This window comes from Talaromyces proteolyticus (genome assembly GCF_021365285.1).
Source record: "Talaromyces proteolyticus strain PMI_201 chromosome Unknown BGW36scaffold_2, whole genome shotgun sequence".
In the NCBI taxonomy this organism is placed as follows: Eukaryota; Fungi; Ascomycota; class Eurotiomycetes; order Eurotiales; family Trichocomaceae; genus Talaromyces; species Talaromyces proteolyticus.
Genome location: NW_025764278.1, coordinates 1,521,917 through 1,540,360, shown reverse-complemented (window position 1 = coordinate 1,540,360; position 18,444 = coordinate 1,521,917). Strand labels below are relative to the sequence as shown.

At 44.2% G+C, this 18,444-nt stretch overlaps 10 protein-coding genes across 10 annotated transcripts; 6 read left to right on the top strand and 4 right to left on the bottom strand.

Moving 5' to 3' along the window:
• Positions 1-433: 433 nt before the first annotated feature.
• On the bottom strand, positions 434-1,590 carry BGW36DRAFT_393891 (uncharacterized protein; the record flags this gene model as incomplete). Its single annotated transcript, XM_046217857.1, has 3 exons — positions 434-566; positions 632-797; positions 870-1,590. The coding sequence occupies 3 exons, from the start codon at positions 1,588-1,590 to the stop codon at positions 434-436; spliced, it is 1,020 nt and encodes a 339-aa protein (XP_046076625.1).
• Positions 1,591-2,196: 606 nt separating this feature from the next.
• BGW36DRAFT_355021 (uncharacterized protein) lies at positions 2,197-2,829 on the top strand (the record flags this gene model as incomplete). The annotated part of the gene is made up of 1 exon (XM_046213594.1): positions 2,197-2,829. One exon carries the CDS (start codon positions 2,197-2,199, stop codon positions 2,827-2,829), a length of 633 nt encoding a protein of 210 aa, XP_046076624.1.
• Positions 2,830-2,849: 20 nt separating this feature from the next.
• BGW36DRAFT_423160 (uncharacterized protein) lies at positions 2,850-4,488 on the bottom strand (the record flags this gene model as incomplete). Its single annotated transcript, XM_046219797.1, has 4 exons — positions 2,850-3,557; positions 3,614-3,769; positions 3,842-4,321; positions 4,381-4,488. 4 exons carry the CDS (start codon positions 4,486-4,488, stop codon positions 2,850-2,852), a joined length of 1,452 nt encoding a protein of 483 aa, XP_046076623.1.
• A 470-nt stretch (positions 4,489-4,958) lies between these two features.
• Positions 4,959-5,498, top strand: BGW36DRAFT_423159 (uncharacterized protein; the record flags this gene model as incomplete). Its single annotated transcript, XM_046219796.1, has 2 exons — positions 4,959-5,296; positions 5,351-5,498. 2 exons carry the CDS (start codon positions 4,959-4,961, stop codon positions 5,496-5,498), a joined length of 486 nt encoding a protein of 161 aa, XP_046076622.1.
• A 745-nt stretch (positions 5,499-6,243) lies between these two features.
• BGW36DRAFT_403960 (uncharacterized protein) lies at positions 6,244-7,195 on the top strand. The gene is made up of 2 exons (XM_046218913.1): positions 6,244-6,409; positions 6,473-7,195. The coding sequence occupies exons 1-2, from the start codon at positions 6,307-6,309 to the stop codon at positions 7,153-7,155; spliced, it is 786 nt and encodes a 261-aa protein (XP_046076621.1). The 5' UTR covers positions 6,244-6,306; the 3' UTR covers positions 7,156-7,195.
• A 691-nt stretch (positions 7,196-7,886) lies between these two features.
• Positions 7,887-9,276, top strand: BGW36DRAFT_287831 (alpha-galactosidase/alpha-n-acetylgalactosaminidase; the record flags this gene model as incomplete). Its single annotated transcript, XM_046210534.1, has 4 exons — positions 7,887-8,002; positions 8,065-8,459; positions 8,511-8,600; positions 8,648-9,276. 4 exons carry the CDS (start codon positions 7,887-7,889, stop codon positions 9,274-9,276), a joined length of 1,230 nt encoding a protein of 409 aa, XP_046076620.1.
• A 134-nt stretch (positions 9,277-9,410) lies between these two features.
• Positions 9,411-10,466, bottom strand: BGW36DRAFT_369602 (uncharacterized protein; the record flags this gene model as incomplete). The annotated part of the gene is made up of 4 exons (XM_046215160.1): positions 9,411-9,741; positions 9,808-9,912; positions 9,972-10,071; positions 10,128-10,466. Coding segments are annotated over 4 exons (670 nt in total), but the record flags the coding sequence as incomplete, so codon positions are not given.
• Positions 10,467-10,955: 489 nt separating this feature from the next.
• Positions 10,956-12,280, bottom strand: BGW36DRAFT_423155 (chondroitin AC/alginate lyase; the record flags this gene model as incomplete). The annotated part of the gene is made up of 3 exons (XM_046219795.1): positions 10,956-11,350; positions 11,406-12,222; positions 12,269-12,280. 3 exons carry the CDS (start codon positions 12,278-12,280, stop codon positions 10,956-10,958), a joined length of 1,224 nt encoding a protein of 407 aa, XP_046076618.1.
• Positions 12,281-13,879: 1,599 nt separating this feature from the next.
• On the top strand, positions 13,880-15,027 carry BGW36DRAFT_369600 (uncharacterized protein). The gene has a single exon (XM_046215159.1). The coding sequence runs from the start codon at positions 13,913-13,915 to the stop codon at positions 14,645-14,647; it is 735 nt and encodes a 244-aa protein (XP_046076617.1). The 5' UTR covers positions 13,880-13,912; the 3' UTR covers positions 14,648-15,027.
• Positions 15,028-15,121: 94 nt separating this feature from the next.
• BGW36DRAFT_312794 (putative fungal-specific transcription factor) lies at positions 15,122-17,925 on the top strand. Its single transcript, XM_046212510.1, has 5 exons — positions 15,122-15,310; positions 15,375-15,515; positions 15,587-16,298; positions 16,346-16,606; positions 16,668-17,925. The coding sequence occupies exons 1-5, from the start codon at positions 15,189-15,191 to the stop codon at positions 17,661-17,663; spliced, it is 2,232 nt and encodes a 743-aa protein (XP_046076616.1). The 5' UTR covers positions 15,122-15,188; the 3' UTR covers positions 17,664-17,925.
• The last annotated feature ends 519 nt before the right edge of the window (positions 17,926-18,444 follow it).

The window sequence follows — 18,444 nt, the reverse complement described above, 5'->3', positions numbered from 1 at the left end:
AAGGAATTTCCTCCGCCATTTGCACATATACGTCAACATTTTGAAAACTGGTGCGGGGAAGTAAATGTTGTTTTATGCAAGGCACAAGCATCGAGCTCTGCGATTGATGGAATTTCTTTTGGGGGAACAGATGCTTGAGCAATGATGTGGGGAAGCCATTGGTAGCGCTGCTTCGTGACTGGGGGAAAAACATCAAGAAATAGTTAGTCTGTTAAGGCTCGCTGGTTCTTTTTAGGAAACAAGTATTGAATAGTAAAGTAGTTTCGTTTGAAGGCATCGGTAGATTTCCGAGTAAGTACTATCATCTGCAGTGAGATAGGTATACCTGACGTCGGCTCACGCACATCTGCCGTAGAAATCCATGAATGTCTTCCAGGATAAATTTCAAATTAGAATACTCGTTTTTTTTTTATGGAGATCCAATGTTTCGGGTTTAATTTCTCCTTGTTAAATCTTCACTCTCTTCAGCTCTGCGTTTCTTAGACAACCTTTTGCTTCGACGTCGATGCTCTAGAAAGCGTCTACAGGCTATACACTGCCCATCTTCATCAAAGTAATGTTCATTTCTAGAAACAAGGTATTAGTTTGGCAGCTTTGAACATAGATCAATGGCAGCAAAGAAAGAACCCACAATTCAAGTTCGCATTCATGAACTTCCTCGTCATTGTCACATCCGTCGCAGCAAGGACGACGGTACGTACAATCATTCAAGGACCGGAACAATTCATACCACATGTTCTGGAGTGTCCCATCAAAATTATTATTCTTAGAATTGACTGGGTCATAGTCTTGACGATCTTCGACAGATACACGCAAGATCTTGACGGGAGGGCCATTGTGAACCTTCTCTACCCAGATCCATTCGTCACCCTCTCCAAGCATACTGTCCCCTTCATCTTCTGGCTCGTCCCACATGTCTGTCTCCATTTCGGGAGTCACCTGCTGATCGAAGTATACAAAGTAGAGTCCCTGTTGCACGACGTCGTCCCATGATTTGCAGCCCTCTGGGACCACAAGTATGAAACTCCGATATCTCATTTCGTTTGCAGAGGAATACCACGTGCTTTTCCAGAATGCAGGTGAACAACACCAAGCTGGCACAATATGTGGTAGAGGTTCCTTTCCTCGTAGTTTTAGCACTGCTTCTTCTGCAGCTTCGGCCACGTCAACTTCATCGCCACCAGCTGCTGCTGCTTCTGCAGCAGCGGTAGAAGCAGCACTCTTATGTAAATCTTCGACAGCCTTCCGACGAAAGGCCTTCTCACGTAGATGATGTTGCATACATTCTTCAATGCTGGAAAGCGGCGAGTAAACATCTACGCGAGGCCAGTAATTACGCATATTCCCGGCGTTACATATATCCCTGCTGGACAAAAAGCACTTTCCCATGGCATCTGGGCTGCAATCTAGGTCTTGCAAACAGTAAAGATGGAGGCTCAATTTGCAAATTGCCTTGTTGGGCAGGCTGTTATTGGTCACGGTGGTGTACGGTCGTCCAGTATGATCATCAAAGCGAAAGAACTGCGGCACGATACGTCTTGGAGGTTTTCCCCCAAGGGTTCTTCTAGCCGTCTGTTTACTGCGCGCCATGCTGGAGGTTTGCTATTAAATCAGGCAGGCTGCGGAGTGCCATATACAGACATGCCCCGTAATTTTCACCCGAATAAGGTTCGCACTAGTGTGCTTCTGGGACGCGCCACGTGACTTTCCCTCGGAGCGGCTGAATCTTAGTGCGTGCGCTGTTTTTGTGTTCATTGAGTGCCTGCGGTCAAGCGTCAATCGGAGAACCGGAATTCTGTATATCGGGTGCAATTTCTCACTACTAAGCTTTTAGCCCACGCCCTGCACAACCTCGTCCTCTAAATTCTCGATAAATTAAAAAAGCAAATCGTTGCTGAGACCAACTGATCTTAAAAATAATGACTAATGAACATAATGGCATGGTTACGATACCGAAATCACTTTTGCTGTTAGCCGATTAGTTATGCTGTTGTTACTGATATGAAAATAACTTGGTACAGCATTTGAAGTGTGTATATGAGTGTATCTCAGTACTTGTGTTGATAGGCTGCCGAAAAATTACGTCATATGGACATAAACATTTGAACATTCGCAGAGCAGAAGTAACAATAAATAAATTGATAAATGAGGAATCGCAGACTGTTTGATATTTGTGATTAGGCATCTGGTGAAACGATGGGCACTATATCTAGGTCTCGAAATATACCAAACAGCAAGGATCCTCTTCGAGGAGTGTCTGATGTTCGCCAGCAGTTAATATCATCACTACTTCGGCTCATTAAAATCTCACCCCCTCAGCGACCAGGAACTGCCGCGAATCAGAGTGGATCGAATGGACTGTTTTCAGGACCAACTTCTCTGGCATATCTATTTCTTTGGTTATCTGAAACTCATCCAGATCTAAATATTGATAAAAGGTCACCTCGAGAGTGGTGCCTTGCTTACCTAGATTCAGGTTCCGGTGACCTAACCCACGCTCAGGGCTTGAGGGGATGGGGCATTATGAACGAATACCTTGCATGGAATATCGTAAAAGCAGCGGTAACAGGGGAAGAATCGTCGGTATTGAAGCTAGTGAAAGCCGTGGAAATTGACTTTCGGTATTGCCCTAACGACGACAACGAGTTTTTCTCTGGTCGTGCAGGCACGCTCGCCTTGCTCCGCATTGTTCGACATTTCGTTCCTAGCGTGGCAGACCAAGTAAATCGGTGTATACCGTCTCTAACCAGCCATATTTTGACGCACGCACCATGGTATTTCCATGGTCGCTCTTATATTGGCGCGGCCCATGGGAATATTGGCAAATAAAAAGTAGCAGAACAACTATTCTATGATAAAGAGGTATTCAGACGTGGTACGTCTCTAAAACTTTGTGGCTCAAGACTGGCAACAAATTTTCGTATTGTCACACAAGCCGGATTCTGCAAGTATTTTGCGAGCAAGGCCTTTTCCTGCATCATTTGCTCCGAGGGAAGCGTGGCAAGGTGCATCATGACAACAGTCATAGGGAATGTCACGAGATGAACACGGAATATTCCAGTTGAAGGGTCAAAGAAGACGGGTACAATCTTAAGAATATTCCGACAAAATATTCCAGGATCGATGTATCTTTGTTTGAGAACATCATAATCATCATTCTGGAATAATAGTCTTCCTACCATCCCGTATATTATGATGCATGTAGTCCAGTAAAGTGTTGAAAGATGGGCTGTAGCTAACATCTGAGGCGTAATAACTTCGGTGATTTGAGTTTCATTATCGATATTGATCAATGCCGGAGAGAAATCTGTGTGCCATTGGACTAAACTTCTTTCAAGGGATAGATAGTGGTCACGAAGACGCTTGCAGAGTTGCGCCTTTCGAGTTGGCTCTTTACAGACCATCATCACGTCGATGGCTTCGAACATAGATGGCACGTCGACAAGAATGTCAACTAGTAAATCTTTGGGATACTTCTTTGCGACACTCCATGGGATAGTTTTCCAAGCCACTTCGCTGAGGAAAGACTTTTTTCTTGCCTTGAGTGCAGTGATAGTCTGGAATATGTTTCGTTAGCGACACCATTGATCATCGGGGCCTTAGTTCTGTATACCAAATGCAATCTCCCATCAACGAAAAGCCTATGAGAGGACCCTGTTGTAAAGGCTAATGGGCCTCTCTGCACGATCAATGCCACATTGCCGAAGCAATGTGTCAGCCAGCTCTTGGCCTGAGTTATGTCATTTTCGCCGTCATCGCCATATACAGCCTTTTGAAAAGCATTAGCACATCAAGGTCACTTGATTCTTGTATAGCTTGATGTTCATGGGATCTGGAATACCTCGAACAAGCTAAACAGCTGTACGGCGGCTAGAAGTCCATTTTCCTGTCGTTTCTGTGGGACTCGCAGCGTCACTACCGCTCCTTGCATCGCGTCGCCATAAAGTCTTCGGCCCTCTTCTTTCATCCAGGCAAGCGAAGCATCTTGCCGAGCAAGCGTGGATAGTGACAAAGCAAGAATGACCTTTCTAAGAACAATCTCAGTACCATACAAGTCCTGAATATTCTGCATCAATCCTCCAAGGACGCTATGAGCAACGTCTATTGGGAGCGCTTCCCCGTTTGGGAAATAGGATTGCCAGAATTGCTCTAAAATTTTAGTCTCATGCGCCGAACGCGCTATTTTGTTCGAGAAATCTACATGCAGACAATCCTTCTGGGAGGCCGCATCTTGTTCATGTCTTATGCCATCCTGCGCAAAGCTATTGATGAAAACACGTGGTTTACTATAGCCCTGACAGGGGATGCAAGCTTTTCGACACTGTCCGCATGAAGGTACTTGTTTATCGCACTGTGTTCAAACAGCCTGATTAGATATACGTTGAAGAAAAATCGTTCCATGCTGCCGGTGGAGGGTACCGGGTCGCTTACGCCTTTCTTCCGTTTAATGCAGGTCAAGCACGCCTTGGACCGCCTGATGCCTACCATGACTCGAGGATCGGAATGCTATCCCCTGCACTATGGAATGTATGCACCGTATTTCGAATAACGTGTGATCCTCATATAAACCACGTGGGGACTTTGAGAACGAGAATAAAAGAAGCAAGGGTTGCGTTCCCGTCATCGCGGCTTAAGGCTGTTAATTCGCCCCCAAATGAGTGTGGGGTGAGGCTAACCCCGACTTGGCTGCATACCGCGCCCGTTGCAGACCGCCAATAATTCTATGTTTGTAGACCAAATTGCTACTGCCGGAAGGTTGTTCAAAAGGGCTGATAGAAATAGGTATAAATATAATATTAATCACTAGATGTTAATGTAGTTATTCATTAGATTTCTTTCATTCCTTAGACTGGAACAAAAAGCCATCAATTGATCTACCTCAAACTTTCCTCATGCTTTTCCCTTTGATTTCCGTCCTCAGTCTTACTGCAAGTATCTGTTCGCTTATCAATCCAGCCATGGCTTCTAACATCCCAAATGCGAACGATGGAAACCAGAAAAAGCTTGAGAATGTTTTGAACAACTATCTGAGCATCTGGAATGGCGACGTGTCGCGAGTCAACTCGACATTCGCACCTGTACTTTCTTTCCATGGTGATCGTTTCCCAACTTCAAACGGTAGTCGATTAATTGAAATCGGGACCGCAGACGAGTTTGGTGCATTTGTTAAGAGCTCCCGGACTGGGTGGGACAAATACGAATTCAAGGTACATGCGTGGACAGGCTACGAAAACCAGATTGCGGTGCGCTGGAAATTGGAAGCGGTTGTGGGTGCAAACTTCACAATCGTGCCAACGTGAGACTCATTTTCCTGATCTTTCTCGGATTCAGCTAATGGAATCATTGTCAGGACTTTGAAGCAAGGCACTCCAGTCACGTACAACGGCACCGACTTCCTCATCCTAGATCAATGCACGGGGTTGATTAAAGAAATCAATATTGCACAGGATCTGATAAGCTTTTTCCATAATCTTGGTTTGACTGGTGTCACTGTCTGAGTCTTGAATAGCCTACACATACATATGTAGCGTTTAGTTGTAATAGATGTATATAGTGTACTTTGATATGTGACGAAAAACCTTAGTGCTAAATTCATTTATTGTATTATGATGAAAATAAAAGCCAACAATGAATGCAATTTATATTAATATTTCATCTTCTTTTCCTTTTTCGACATTATTTTAATTGTTTTTCCTTCATCTTCAACACGATCTATCTATTTTTGACCCTAGGTATGAACGTTTATCTTAGTTTCATGTTCAATTGATACCCCAATTAGTATCTTTTTCAAGGCTCAACTATAACCTTAAATAAAGCTAACATGGGGTCTTAAGCAGCTAGACTAGTGCTTACGCCTTGCGTCTCTGATCCCAGGTAAACGACTTGGAGTAGATGCTAAACCCTAAAGATACTCATTCGGCGCAGCTTGCAGCCCGAAGTTGTTAGGACCCACACTTTATTGTTATTAATCCGTCCGCAAGGCTGAAGCTCCCCGAAGACGCGGAGCACGGGACAATTCTTTCTAGTTTTTTAAAGCTTGAAAATAATGGATCCGTGATAGTATGGGCGTAGCCCTAAATATCCCAGCCTAGCCTTGCTCGGTTTATAATCCCGCGATGCATTTGGGGCATCGGGAGAATAGATGTAAACACGCCGAAGGCAGATTCAATTCCAATGAATAAGTCTATAAAACCTCCAGATGTCCTAGGTTGACGGAATTTTGTATCAATTCATCCAACGCCACTGAAGTCAAATAACAACCTCAAACTCTAATCTTCACACAATATCGCGATTCAACTCTTACAAATGCACAACAATCTTCCTACTCTTGCCTTCTTCGGGGCTACAGGGGGTTGCGTTATCGCTTGCCTCAAGTTAGCACTTGAAAATGGATATCATTGCAATGCTTGTAAGTAAATACATTGACTGCAGCTTTATTTATGGTGATTAACGATTTGACCTTTCAATTTAGTGGCCCGCAACCCCAACAAACTCAAAGACCTTCTCACTGAACGCGGTGTATATGACTCTGCTATCGCGAATAACCTTAGTATCACTGAAGGCAGTGTCACAGAAATAGATCTCGTCCGCCAGGCTCTGTTATACAACGATGTTCCTGTCGATATCATAATTTGTGGCATTGGCGGGAAGCTCATCTTTGAAAGCGCTCTGAAGCCCACTTTGGATAATCCCACTGTGTGCCAGGATGCTATGAGGAACATCCTCCAAGCTGCCCGCTCATTAAAGCGAGATGAAAATAGCAAAGACAATGAAAAGCCTCTTCTGGCTGTTCTCAGCACAACTGGAATCAGTCAGAAACGCGACTTGCCGATTCTCATGATGCCCATGTATAAGTGGATGCTGAAGGTGCCGCACGAGGACAAGAAAGTAATGGAGGATCTCATTCTCGAGGACATGGCTATGGAGAAATCTCAGCGAGGAATAGGAGACTATATTATTGTTCGACCGAGTTTCTTGACTGATGGCGATGGCGATGGATTGGGAAAGATCAAGGTCGGGCCAGAAGAGAAGCCGAGAGTCGGATACGTTATCGCAAGGAACGATGTCGGCGCCTGGTTGTTTGAGAATTCTGTACGAAGGGGATGGAGGGAAGATAATCCATATCGGGGAAAGGTTGTGACTATTACGACGTGAAGAACATTTGTCTTATGTGCTGGTTTGTATTTATTTGAAATGGTTGAGAAAGGGAATAATCTAGAATGTAGCGATTTGCGTATAAAATCCTTAAACCTAACACTTTTATGACGTCCATCAACTTACCAATTGATAAGAATTTCCAAACTACGAAATTTTGAAGACTAAAATTCAAATGACCGTCAGTGAGTCGTGAAAAGAAATTTAGTCAATCACCTGAAATATTCCTACGGGATCCGTTGTTAACGGTACAATGACCGGAGCCAACTCCGGCTTCGATTTCTGAGCTTCATACCTCCGAAACGCCATATGAAATATCTATTGTGACGGGAAAATATTGGGATAGATATTGCACATCTTGAAAATTCACACGTTAGGCTAAATAAGATCGTTGTCGTGCGGATTGTTCCAGCTATTACACTTCTAACGTGCAATTTTTTCTTGTATTGCTAGGGACCTCAAGTCGTGGCATCGTGACACTAAGAAATGTTTTCGAGCATTCAATTCCTCAAAATACATAAACCGGACGTCTCTCCGTATATTCCAATCGTCCACTAATTCCGGGTCTTTGCAACAACCCCCGCAATCCCGGTATTTCGACCCTCCTGCAAGTATATCGGGTTAAATATCGGTGTAGTTCCGATAAACAACATAAAACTTCATTCTTCAGTACTACGGGGATAGCATGATGCAGCCCTACCACATATTATCCTTGCTATCATATATGGAAAATGTTGCTTCAAAAGAAAGTAAACGCAATATCTGCTATTACAGTGCTCTTACACATGAGCTCTTCGCAGGCCTTATCTAGTGAATTAGCAAAGACCCCTTTGATGGGATGGAGTTCGTAAGTACTCCAAGCCAGGAGGAAAACACCAAAGCCCCACTAAATTAATAACCGATGTTTAGATGGAATGCTTTTGGAACAAATTTCAATTCTTCCTCCATCGAAAGAACCGTCCAGCTATTCCATGACCTTGGGTTGACCCAGGCTGGGTATGAATACGTTAACCTCGATGATGGCTGGTCTGCGTACTCCAGAACGGTGGATGGGTATTTGCAGGCTAACGAGACCACATTTCCAAATGGAATCGGGGCACTAGCCCATTACATTCACGCAAACGGGCTTAAGCTCGGCCTATACGGTGACAGTGGTGTGTATACATGTGAATTTCACCCGGGTAGTTCGGGGTATGAGAAACGAGACGCCCAAACGTTAGCTGAGTGGGGGGTCGATTATTGGAAGTATGACAATTGTGGTGGTTTCGCGGCAATGGTTGATAGTCCACAGATCCGATTTGGAGGTAGGATTATTAAAACAATTGTATAATTCTAGATTCACTAACTAGTAGTAGATATGAAAGATGCTCTGCTACTATCCGGCAGGGATATTGCTTACGAGGTATGTGAGTGGGGATACCAATTTCCATGGCACTGGGGAGGTGGTATGTTAATTGATACCCGATGAATGAAATTAACTGAAATCTTTCAGATATAGGCCATTCTTATCGGATCGGTGGAGATATCACAGACAAATTCATCAACGAAACAGGATGTGCTTGTAAGACAGCCTATTGTTTAGATACTGGATATGCAGGATGCTCGGTTACGACAATGATGCGGAAAATGCGCGAAATCAGCCAGTATCAGACTCCTGGTCATTGGGCGTACATGGATATGCTCCAAATCGGCAATGGCAATATGACTCTGTATCAACAGCAGACACATTTCGCATTTTGGGCAGCACTAAAATCTCCTCTTATCATCGGCACAAACTTGGAGACCTTGCCTAGTGCAAGTGCGGCTATTTTGACCAATGCAGACATTATCGCTATCAATCAGGATCCTCTCGGTTTAGCTGTTCACTACATGCAAGGGGCTAGCATCGAGAACTCCTTACAGGTCTGGGTGGGCGAAATTGAAGGTGGATACATAGTTCTTGTTTTCAACGAAAAGAGCTATCCGCAGCATGCAAGCATCTCATTTAATCAACTAGGGTTCGATATCCAAGGAAACGTCAATGTAAAGGAGCTTTGGTCAGGACATAACTGGGGGAGAATAAATAGTATTAGTACAACAGTGGAAAGCTACCAGACTTTGGTGTTCAAACTTGGACATTAAAATACATGTGCCCAACATTGAAACTGGAACATTGCAAGAAGGGTTGTTGAAACAGTGATCTTTAGATACTTTATGTACCCGGGATGTCAACTTGCACTGGAATAAAATCTAAATGATAAATGAAAAACAATGCTAGCGTATTGTGATATTATGAAGCGGTCATTTAACTACAGACTAAAAAATAGCACTGGTGTGTCTTCGCAATTAATATGGTTTGCTCATCGATCGATACTAATTCTAAAATAATAGAGCAATATAGTCTTTTCCTCTGTTCATCGGCCATATTTCACAATCAATTAAGAATGCAAAGCTATTCCTAGTTGCATGGTTCTATGCTCTTCAGCAATATGGCAAATTTAGATTCGAACAACTTCCAGGAATAAAAGCCTGTGAGATCTTTGCCGAATCACTTTCGTAAATCTGCGCAGACGGATCTAAAATTTTGTCAATAATATGAACCACCCCCTGTCAGTAAAAGGAATGTTAGTTACAACCATTCTAGTCATATTTCATAATTGGGATTTTGCTCACCTCGGTAATTTCCAAGTCACCCTCAACCACGTTGGCGACGTTGTTAAGAGTTAGGGTTTTGTTTGTGCCAACCACCTGCGCTCCAACATACAGAAATGAGGCCGTCTCATCACAATCAGTATTATTAAGTCACTTGAAAGAGAATGGCACTGTTTATATCATACCTGAAACCGCTGGTATTCTTCACTAAACGCGGATGTTTTCAATATCGTATTTGGGACGTAATGATTGATGATTGTATTTCCAATCCACCACTTGCCCTTTCTTCATATTGATAAGCAAGTTGCCTTTATCACACCAAGGACTCATAATTTACTTACGGGGTTACCTCTTTCGTCGTGAAATATTCCCCTGTATTATTGAATGCGTTATTGTTTGGGGCAAAAAAGGTGAATTTCCACGTCGGAGTCGTGTCGAATGCCTCTACGAAACCACCGCACTTCTCTAGTTCAGTGGCTAAGATGCTAAGATCGGATCGTGATTTGACAAAGGCTTGAAGCGTTGTGATATTGGTTTCTTTTTGAGGCGAATAAGTCCTGTTGATGTTGCGATAGTTGTATGGATCTGCAGATACTGCAGCATGAGCGATAGTAAACAGAAAATAATATGCTAGCCAGACAAATTTCGATTGCATAATAATTAACCGGAGGGGATGCATCTTGAACGGCATAAAAAAATAGATCAAAGTCTGGTAGTTTGTGGACCTAGAAAGGGTTTACAAGCATGGGGACGTTCCCTTCAAGAATATACCCCCAGTTTCTAGCAACTCGCGCTTGCCGGTAATTAGCCCGGCATACAAGCAGTGTGGGTATTTTCTCCACATATGAGAAGATTTTCGGAATTCTTTTGCTTCCTTACGGGGCTGACAAATATCACAGTCGCGAATTCTTGAAATCCAACTTATCGATTTACCAGATCTGCATATTGTTGATGCTCTGTGAAACTACACGACCCAGTCAATGTTAGCTCGTTTTACACGGCCTATATCATATCTCTAAATTAAACGGACAAATTTATATGGAGGATTTTGATGAAGATAATAGCTGTCTTGTTGTTATTTAGACTCCATTAATTTCGGTAAATGTTCTTTTCTTTTCTTTTCTTTCCTAGAAAACAGTTCTTTCATTTGTTAAGCTTTCCTAGCCCCCCTAGTAAGCGAACACCAGTGACCCCCAGCTAGGCAAGTCATCCACATTCTTATAGACCCGTCCCTCGAAGCCTTCTTTCGTGACTGCCTCGGTAGTATACGGTGCATGGATGCCCCTTTTGACAACATACTCATAGTATATCATGTCCCAAATGGGCCTCTGGTTAGTGACACCTCGATCTTCTTCCGATATATTTGCCCATGGACCATTGACTAACACGGCCTCGCATCGATACCAATCAGGGTCGTAATCGACAGTGTAATTTAGGTTATACTTAGCCGTGTACTCAGCTCCTTTCAATAAGAGGTTATTTCCCAAGCTGAATAGATCTGAGCCTTGGGTCTGAGCCGTTTTGGCCGCGAGGACAGTCCATCCGATTCCCGAAGTTGCATGTGCTGTTTTGAAAGTTAATTCATAAGACTGTAGGTGTATAAGAGGTAAGAAAATTACACTGATCTCGTCCCGACTCAGAACTTTGGCCGGTACTCGGCTCATATAGCGAGAATACACCAGCGCATCGGCCGTTAATATAGGCATTGATGGCATAGTTATATAAATCAACGTCATCAAGGTAAACTGCAAAACTCAGCAGCGACTTGATACTAACCATTCCATAGTTAGCCTGACCAATTACGGCCGACTGACGAGAGAAGAGCCAGTATAGTTGGTTACTAAACCCCGAACCACCAGTCCATGAGGCACCTGACTCGGTCCAATTGCCCTCCCAGCGCATGATCTCAGCAGCATTCACGAAAAGATCTCCTTCGAGGCCGATCAGTAACGATCTATCAATGCCGACAATATCCGTCAGCGTGGAACCCCATCCATTCAGAATGTCGGATGTGAGCTGCCAATGAGCCCGGTCTTTGGTAATATACCACATCAAAGCATTCTGCCAAGCAGCGCGGACATCGTTCGTAAATGTTGTATAGTTGTTCACCGCGCCGCGAGAGAGATACGCTACGGGTCCTTGAATGGTGTAGTTTGCTTGAGAATAGAAGTCGGCGCTGAACTCTTTGTACGCGGAAGCCCAAGGCTCCTTATTTTTCAAAACACCATTGCGTATGCGTTCGAGGTCATCGTGTGAATGCCAAATTCCTGGGTGAACAAAGTCCGATGGCTTCCGCTTGAAGTATTTGCCTGCGTCGACTGTGGACTCGGAGCCTAGTTGTTGGATGGGTCCGTAAATGCTGGGAATGTCTTGGGTTTTTGCCTTGGACCTGGTTACCAACAGTACTACCAGCGTCCAAATCATAAAAGATCTCCACTGTTAAAAATTAGCGTAGGCAGATATTTTTTGTCAAATCTCATACCGGTGTTGGCATAGTGCTACTGGATCAGAGACAAAATAAATTCCAGATGTCGTCCTTTGACTCAATTATCATACACCAATAGCTATTTTGGAGGAAATATCAAAATAAAAGGAAAACTGCCCAAACTATCCGGCACAAAGGTCGGAAGTCAGTCCATACCACGGTGACCAAACGGGCGGGAATGTTAAAGAATTGAATTCAACGTTCGCCTGATAACTCAGGAAGTTTAATTGGGGAGAAATGAAAAAGTTGGACAAGGCGGAGCCTCGCGTTAGGACTCCGGAGCAAGTTTCGGAATATATACCGGCGGAAATTCTATCAGCACCCTAGAGAGCAGTGGTGAGATGATACCGTTCAAGTTTTCTCTTTCATTTTCCTCTTTATTTTCTCTGTACATCCTTAATCTTATTGAAAATGTTCGAAGTTCTACGGAGGCAATGGGACTCGGCGAGAGAAACCATTTCCCCTTGATATCTTTCATAAATGACCCAAACGGAAGTAGCACAATGACACATGCATGTGGTCCCCAGTTCGTGAAAATTCCACATATTTCATCTTTATTATCTGCTGAGCATCGCTCCTCTCTTACTTTTCCGCCACTTTCTTCCAATATATCACTATTAGAAGATGTAGCTGATCTAGCTAGATAACGGGGTAGGCCTAAATTAGGACGTATTTATAGAAAAGTTATAAATATCGAAAGGCAATATAAACCGACCAGAAGATAGCCACCCGATAAGCAATTGATGCTGATGCAATCAGTCCCGCGGGTAGCAGCTATATTTAATGGAATGACTACCACTTGATTGGATCACTTAGAGTTATCCAAGTCAGACAAGGTCGAATGTTGATGAGCTATTGAATTACACAATCTCAACACCATTCATTCCCATCACATATAAAGTTGTTCAACTACATGTTTATAAAATGGGACTAGCAGTTCCGACGGTCTCAAGGGTGCTGAGACAGTCTCTGGGACATAAAAGTAGTCATGTTGAGCCCGATGAGGAAGTATATGTGGACGAATTACCACATATAGAAGAGGTGGAAGAATCATTGCCTGATGACGATGATGAGGTAGTTGTAATCAGGCGCTTGAGCGAGCCAAGAGGAATAAAAGTAGTTCATTAATCTGATACAGCTGCGCTCTTCCATGTCGCAGCTTTCAGACGTCGACTTTCACTGCTGCCTTAATCAATTTGAATTGCACGTAGTCTCCAGATGTCGTTTCGAGAGGCTGATGTTAGAATGGTGTGTTTCATTAATTACTCTAATTTGGCTATGCACATCTGCACTGTGATCGGTGGGTATTACAATATTTCATATGCTATATATATATATATTGTTGATTTAAAGAGTATTTTAATTTAGATAGGATAATATACTAGAGAAAGTATCTTTAATAATATTAATCAATTCCAGGTAATTATATATAATATTATTTAGAGTCTACATTAATATGTTTATAAAGTTAGATCTCAGAATTTAACTTGTAGACAATTATTTCTAGTACAATTTGGCCATATTTATTAACACGAAGTGTTGCAGTTAATTGATTGGTTGGCTGTGTGGAGCGGCTCGATGACGCCGCAGCCTGGTCACGGCTTTCATGTTGTTTCTCCAGCTTCACCAGCCAACACCGCCATGCCCAAGACCCTCTCCGAGTCGCGATGGGCTGTCCCATCCTCCACCACTGCTGATCCTGCCGGAGAGCCCTCGCCGCCACAGGAGCTTGCGCGCTTCATGAAAATCGTCTCTCGCTTGAAATGGAAACTTCCTTTTCTATCCGAAGCTTACAGCTTCGCTACATCGCGGGACGGTGTCCCACCCGATGATGTCGCATATGCTGAGATCATGTTCAAGATCGATTTCCACGAATACTACGCGCTTCTAGAGCGCGCGATTGTTCATTTACTCGCTGTCTTCGGCGTCTCTGTCAACAACCGCTTTCAAAAATCGCATGTTCCGCGGAATGGCAGCCATAGATACCACGCGAACGTCCTTGAAGCGCTCGAGAAGGAATCGTGTCCGCTGCATCCTATTCTTGGAAGCGGGGAGGTATTGGGGCAGCTGAGAAGAGCGAAACAACTGCGCAATCAGTGGAAGACAGCAGACTCGACGGAGGATGAGCGACAGCAGGAATTGCTGGCATCTTCAGAAAAGGACAAGGATACACTGCCTCTTGAGAGCTATGATCTTGAAAATATACTTACGGCCATTTTCGTGGGCTTGGAAGAGGCATATGCGCTTGCCCAAGGGCACGTCTCGGCCACCCCAATGGCGATCGAAACAAGTAGCGACGCGGCAGATCCGAGACCTTGGAACACTGAGACTGGCTGGGACTTTATTGTTGACGCTATGGACTGGCAAGCCGTTTAAAGCCTATGAATGAGGCGTGCAATGCATACTTTTCTGGATACACCTACCCTTTCGTTATTGATACCCCGTTACGACGAGACCTGATACCCAAAGCGCTGTTATATTGCCAAGCTATTCAGCGGTTAGATTTTGTTTCTATTCTACTTACATTTTAGATTACTACGATTATACCTGCCGGATTCTTGCTGGTTCTGGTTAGTTGCGACTGTCAAAGGCTTTTTCATGTGTGGATGCTGTTCAAGCGTTATGGTCAACACGCTGTATTTAGCTTTTCGCTTGGCTGCGAAATATTAGTTACTGAACATACTCTCATATTATATGAACGGAATTCCTCTCTATAGTATGAATATACATAAAAAAAAGCCCACGTGGAGACAAATGACGCTCTTATCAGTACATTCTTACGCTATACCCTATTGGTAAAGCTCCACCGGAATTCGTCCTCAATTCCGATGTTGCTGCGCAAGTGGTTTTCTCTACTGCATATAATCATCAGCCATCTGAAATATTACTGCGACTGTAAATACGGACTGATGGCTGAATGAAGAAAATGGACAGTCCGTCTTTGCGAGTACCAGAGAACAGCAACCACAGGAAGAGAGAAGGGGGCGAAAGCCCAGACAACGAACGTCGGAAACGCGGAAAATATACACAAGTAGCATGGTAAATTCCACCAGTCGTTTTGATGGGATCAAAAACGCAGACCAAGATGCTGACATTGGCTTAGTAATGAGTGCAAACGTCGAAAACTGAAATGTAGTGGAGGAGATGTATGTACTAGGTGTGCTGCAAATGGCATGCAGTGCATATATGCACTGCAGAGTCGGCCGCCAGCGGGAGGAGATGTACCAACCTCGACCCTAGAAAGGTATTTTATCTCACTTGATATACAACTGCAAGAGGGATTTCTCAAGTCATCTAACATACGTAATCCCGCAGCCCCTTCATGCGACTCGAAAATATGGAAACTCGCATGTCAGACATGCAGAGGCAGATGAATTTTATGTCTGATCAGATTCGAGCGCTACAGACAAAATCCCAGTGGCCAACTTCAACCCCTCCTGGCGCAGCTGTTAGCAATCATACAGATGGCCGTTGGGCTAGCCGTGGCCGTCCAGTATCGCCAAGCTACATTGGCCCTACAAGTGGCGAATTCGGCCTCCACGCCGTCCAGCCTGATGCACAGGAAGATGAGACTGAAAACTCAGAAGACGCATTTGCATCTGGCACAGCCAGTCCACACCCCCAAGGACAAAAGCATCTCAGAGCTATACCAAGCAACCCGCTCCTTGCTCTCACCGATGTAGACGCCTTAAGACTGGTTGATGTTTATGAAGATGCGGTTGGAATGATGTATCCCATAGTGGATCTTAAAAGCATAAGACGATATATCGCCGACTATTACCATCAACGGAAGACGGTGTCAGTTGATACTCTCAGCACCCCGCAAAATGGTGATGAGGATTGGTGGTTTTCGGCTCGGGATGCAGAAATTTTGAAAATTGTGCTCGCTATTGCATTGATTTCTGAATCACACGGTCGAAGTGACCTGGGCGATGCGCTTGCGGCGAATGTGGAAGATACATTTGCGTCAACGCGAACTCAAGTACCTGAAGTCGATATGAAAGAGTTGATCATCCTCACTTTAGTAGTAAGTATTTTGATTCGCTAGGTCCTGCCATTACTTATAATTTTTAGGCGCTGTATCACTCTTTGCGAGATGATGATGTCCTGGCATGGAGGACAATCGGTCTCGCGGCAAGAGGCGCAATGCAACTTGGATTGCACCGCTGGGACACCTGGCTTAGAACCGGGGGCGTCTTTCCAGGTGATTTAGAGCGTTCTTGGGCTATAAATTTGTTCTGGTGTTTATACGTCTTTGATAAGGAGTTTTCATTTGAAACAGGCTTGCCCTTTGCCATTCGAGATTCGGATATGGATTCGAGTCTTCCAGAGCCGGTATGTACAATTGGTACAGTGTTTATTCTATTTATCAACCCCACGGCTAACAGTAGTGAAGGTGGGCTATAATCCATACTTGACTTGTATGATTTCATACTGCCGCGTTGGAAGCAGTATTTGGGACTTGGTGGTAGGTTGGGGGAGTACTACGAGAGCTGTGGCAGCTGAGAATTGCACGTATCTCGACTTCCAAATAAAGCAGTGGCAAGATTCAATTCCACGCGAGTTTAGATTAAACAACAAAATTGATGAGCGGGGTGTATCGACGAGGAATAACTGGCTTGCAGTTTCACAAGTTCTGTTCCACATGCGCGCAAATCAGCTTGGGATTCTGGTGCACAAACAGAACTTACTCAACAGTCAATCAATTCACAGTAATTTAGATGGCGCAAGGATTGCTGTCGACAGAGCCAGGGATACGATTCAAACATTGGAAAAGTTCAGCCGCACATCAGCTATCTACTCACATCGCCCGGAGCCTTTCAACCGCTTCCTGTTCTCGGCGCTGGCGACTCTTTTTTTGGCAGTTTCTCATGCGCCAAGTCGGTTTACACAGTTATGCCGCAGCGAATTTTACAAAGCTCTGGACACATTGAAGCGGTCACCAACGCGTGGGAAGTACTCGCGACGACTTCAGAAAGTCATCAAAAATCTTAAACATATTAACATCAGGCGTCGATCTCACCCTCCAAATAGGGAAGCATTATATGTTGCGACCTCTGGCAACAGAACACCAGACCAGCCTTCCATTGCTGACACATCTACACCAATCACACCAACCGTCTCCACTGGTATAAACCATACAGACTACAATACTTCGATGCACTCGTCCCTAGTCAACGGGGATGCCTTGGACAGCAATGTCTACAACGACCTAACCGACTTTTTTGAACTAGCAGGCGATTGCTTCATGGACTCTCAATCCAATATCGACCCTGGAGTAACCAGTGAGACCGAGTTGCCGGCTAACCCTTCACAGCAGTTTCAAAACTCGATTGATATGTTCCAAGCGGAAGACGAGACACTTACGCGGCTAATGGTGGGGCTCCTCTGATGAGCTGAGACAAACCAAAACCAAATATTGCCCGTTTGGGAACAACAGTGGCAGGCAGGGCAGGGTAACGCCTAGGCAATTCCTATGCGGGGATATTCACAAGACTAGCCTATGCATCAGACCCCAGATCTCGGGCTTCGATCGAGACCCGAAGGCAACCATTTCAGACACGAGGTTAGACTGGAGGCTAGGCAGAAGTAAGTCGCATGATCTGTAAATATTGTTATTATTATTGTTATTATTATTATTATTATTATTGAGAGATCTCAGTCTAAGTGCTTTGGCACCGTGTGAATATTCAAGGAGGATGTATCATCTGCACGATGATATCAGCAGGTCATAAAGACTATTGGTTGGTCCCCTGGCATCAATATTGAAAATACCCAGCCAGTCAGGTTCTACAAGACTAGGAATGCTGGAGACGAGTGCCGAGGCACGACTTCCTCATTGGGTAATTGTGGAGACAACCAAATCTCTATGGGGAAAGGGAACCAATCAGACGGTCGGCACCCAATTGAGGATCGGCATTTCTGCCAGCTTCTCCAGAATACGCCACATTAAAAAGTCACTTTGCTTCTCGTACTTCACATGTTCCTCGGCGAAACAAGCAATCGCAAAGTCTCAATCCTTGTCTTCCAGAGATGCAATATGATGGTGTCGGTGCCGCTCATGTTCTAGCCGAGTTTCGTCCTTTACCGGTGCTTATATTTGATACAGACTCCCTTATTTTGCAAGGCCGATAGGATAGATACCCCACTCGCTTCTTTGTTCTTCGCTGTTA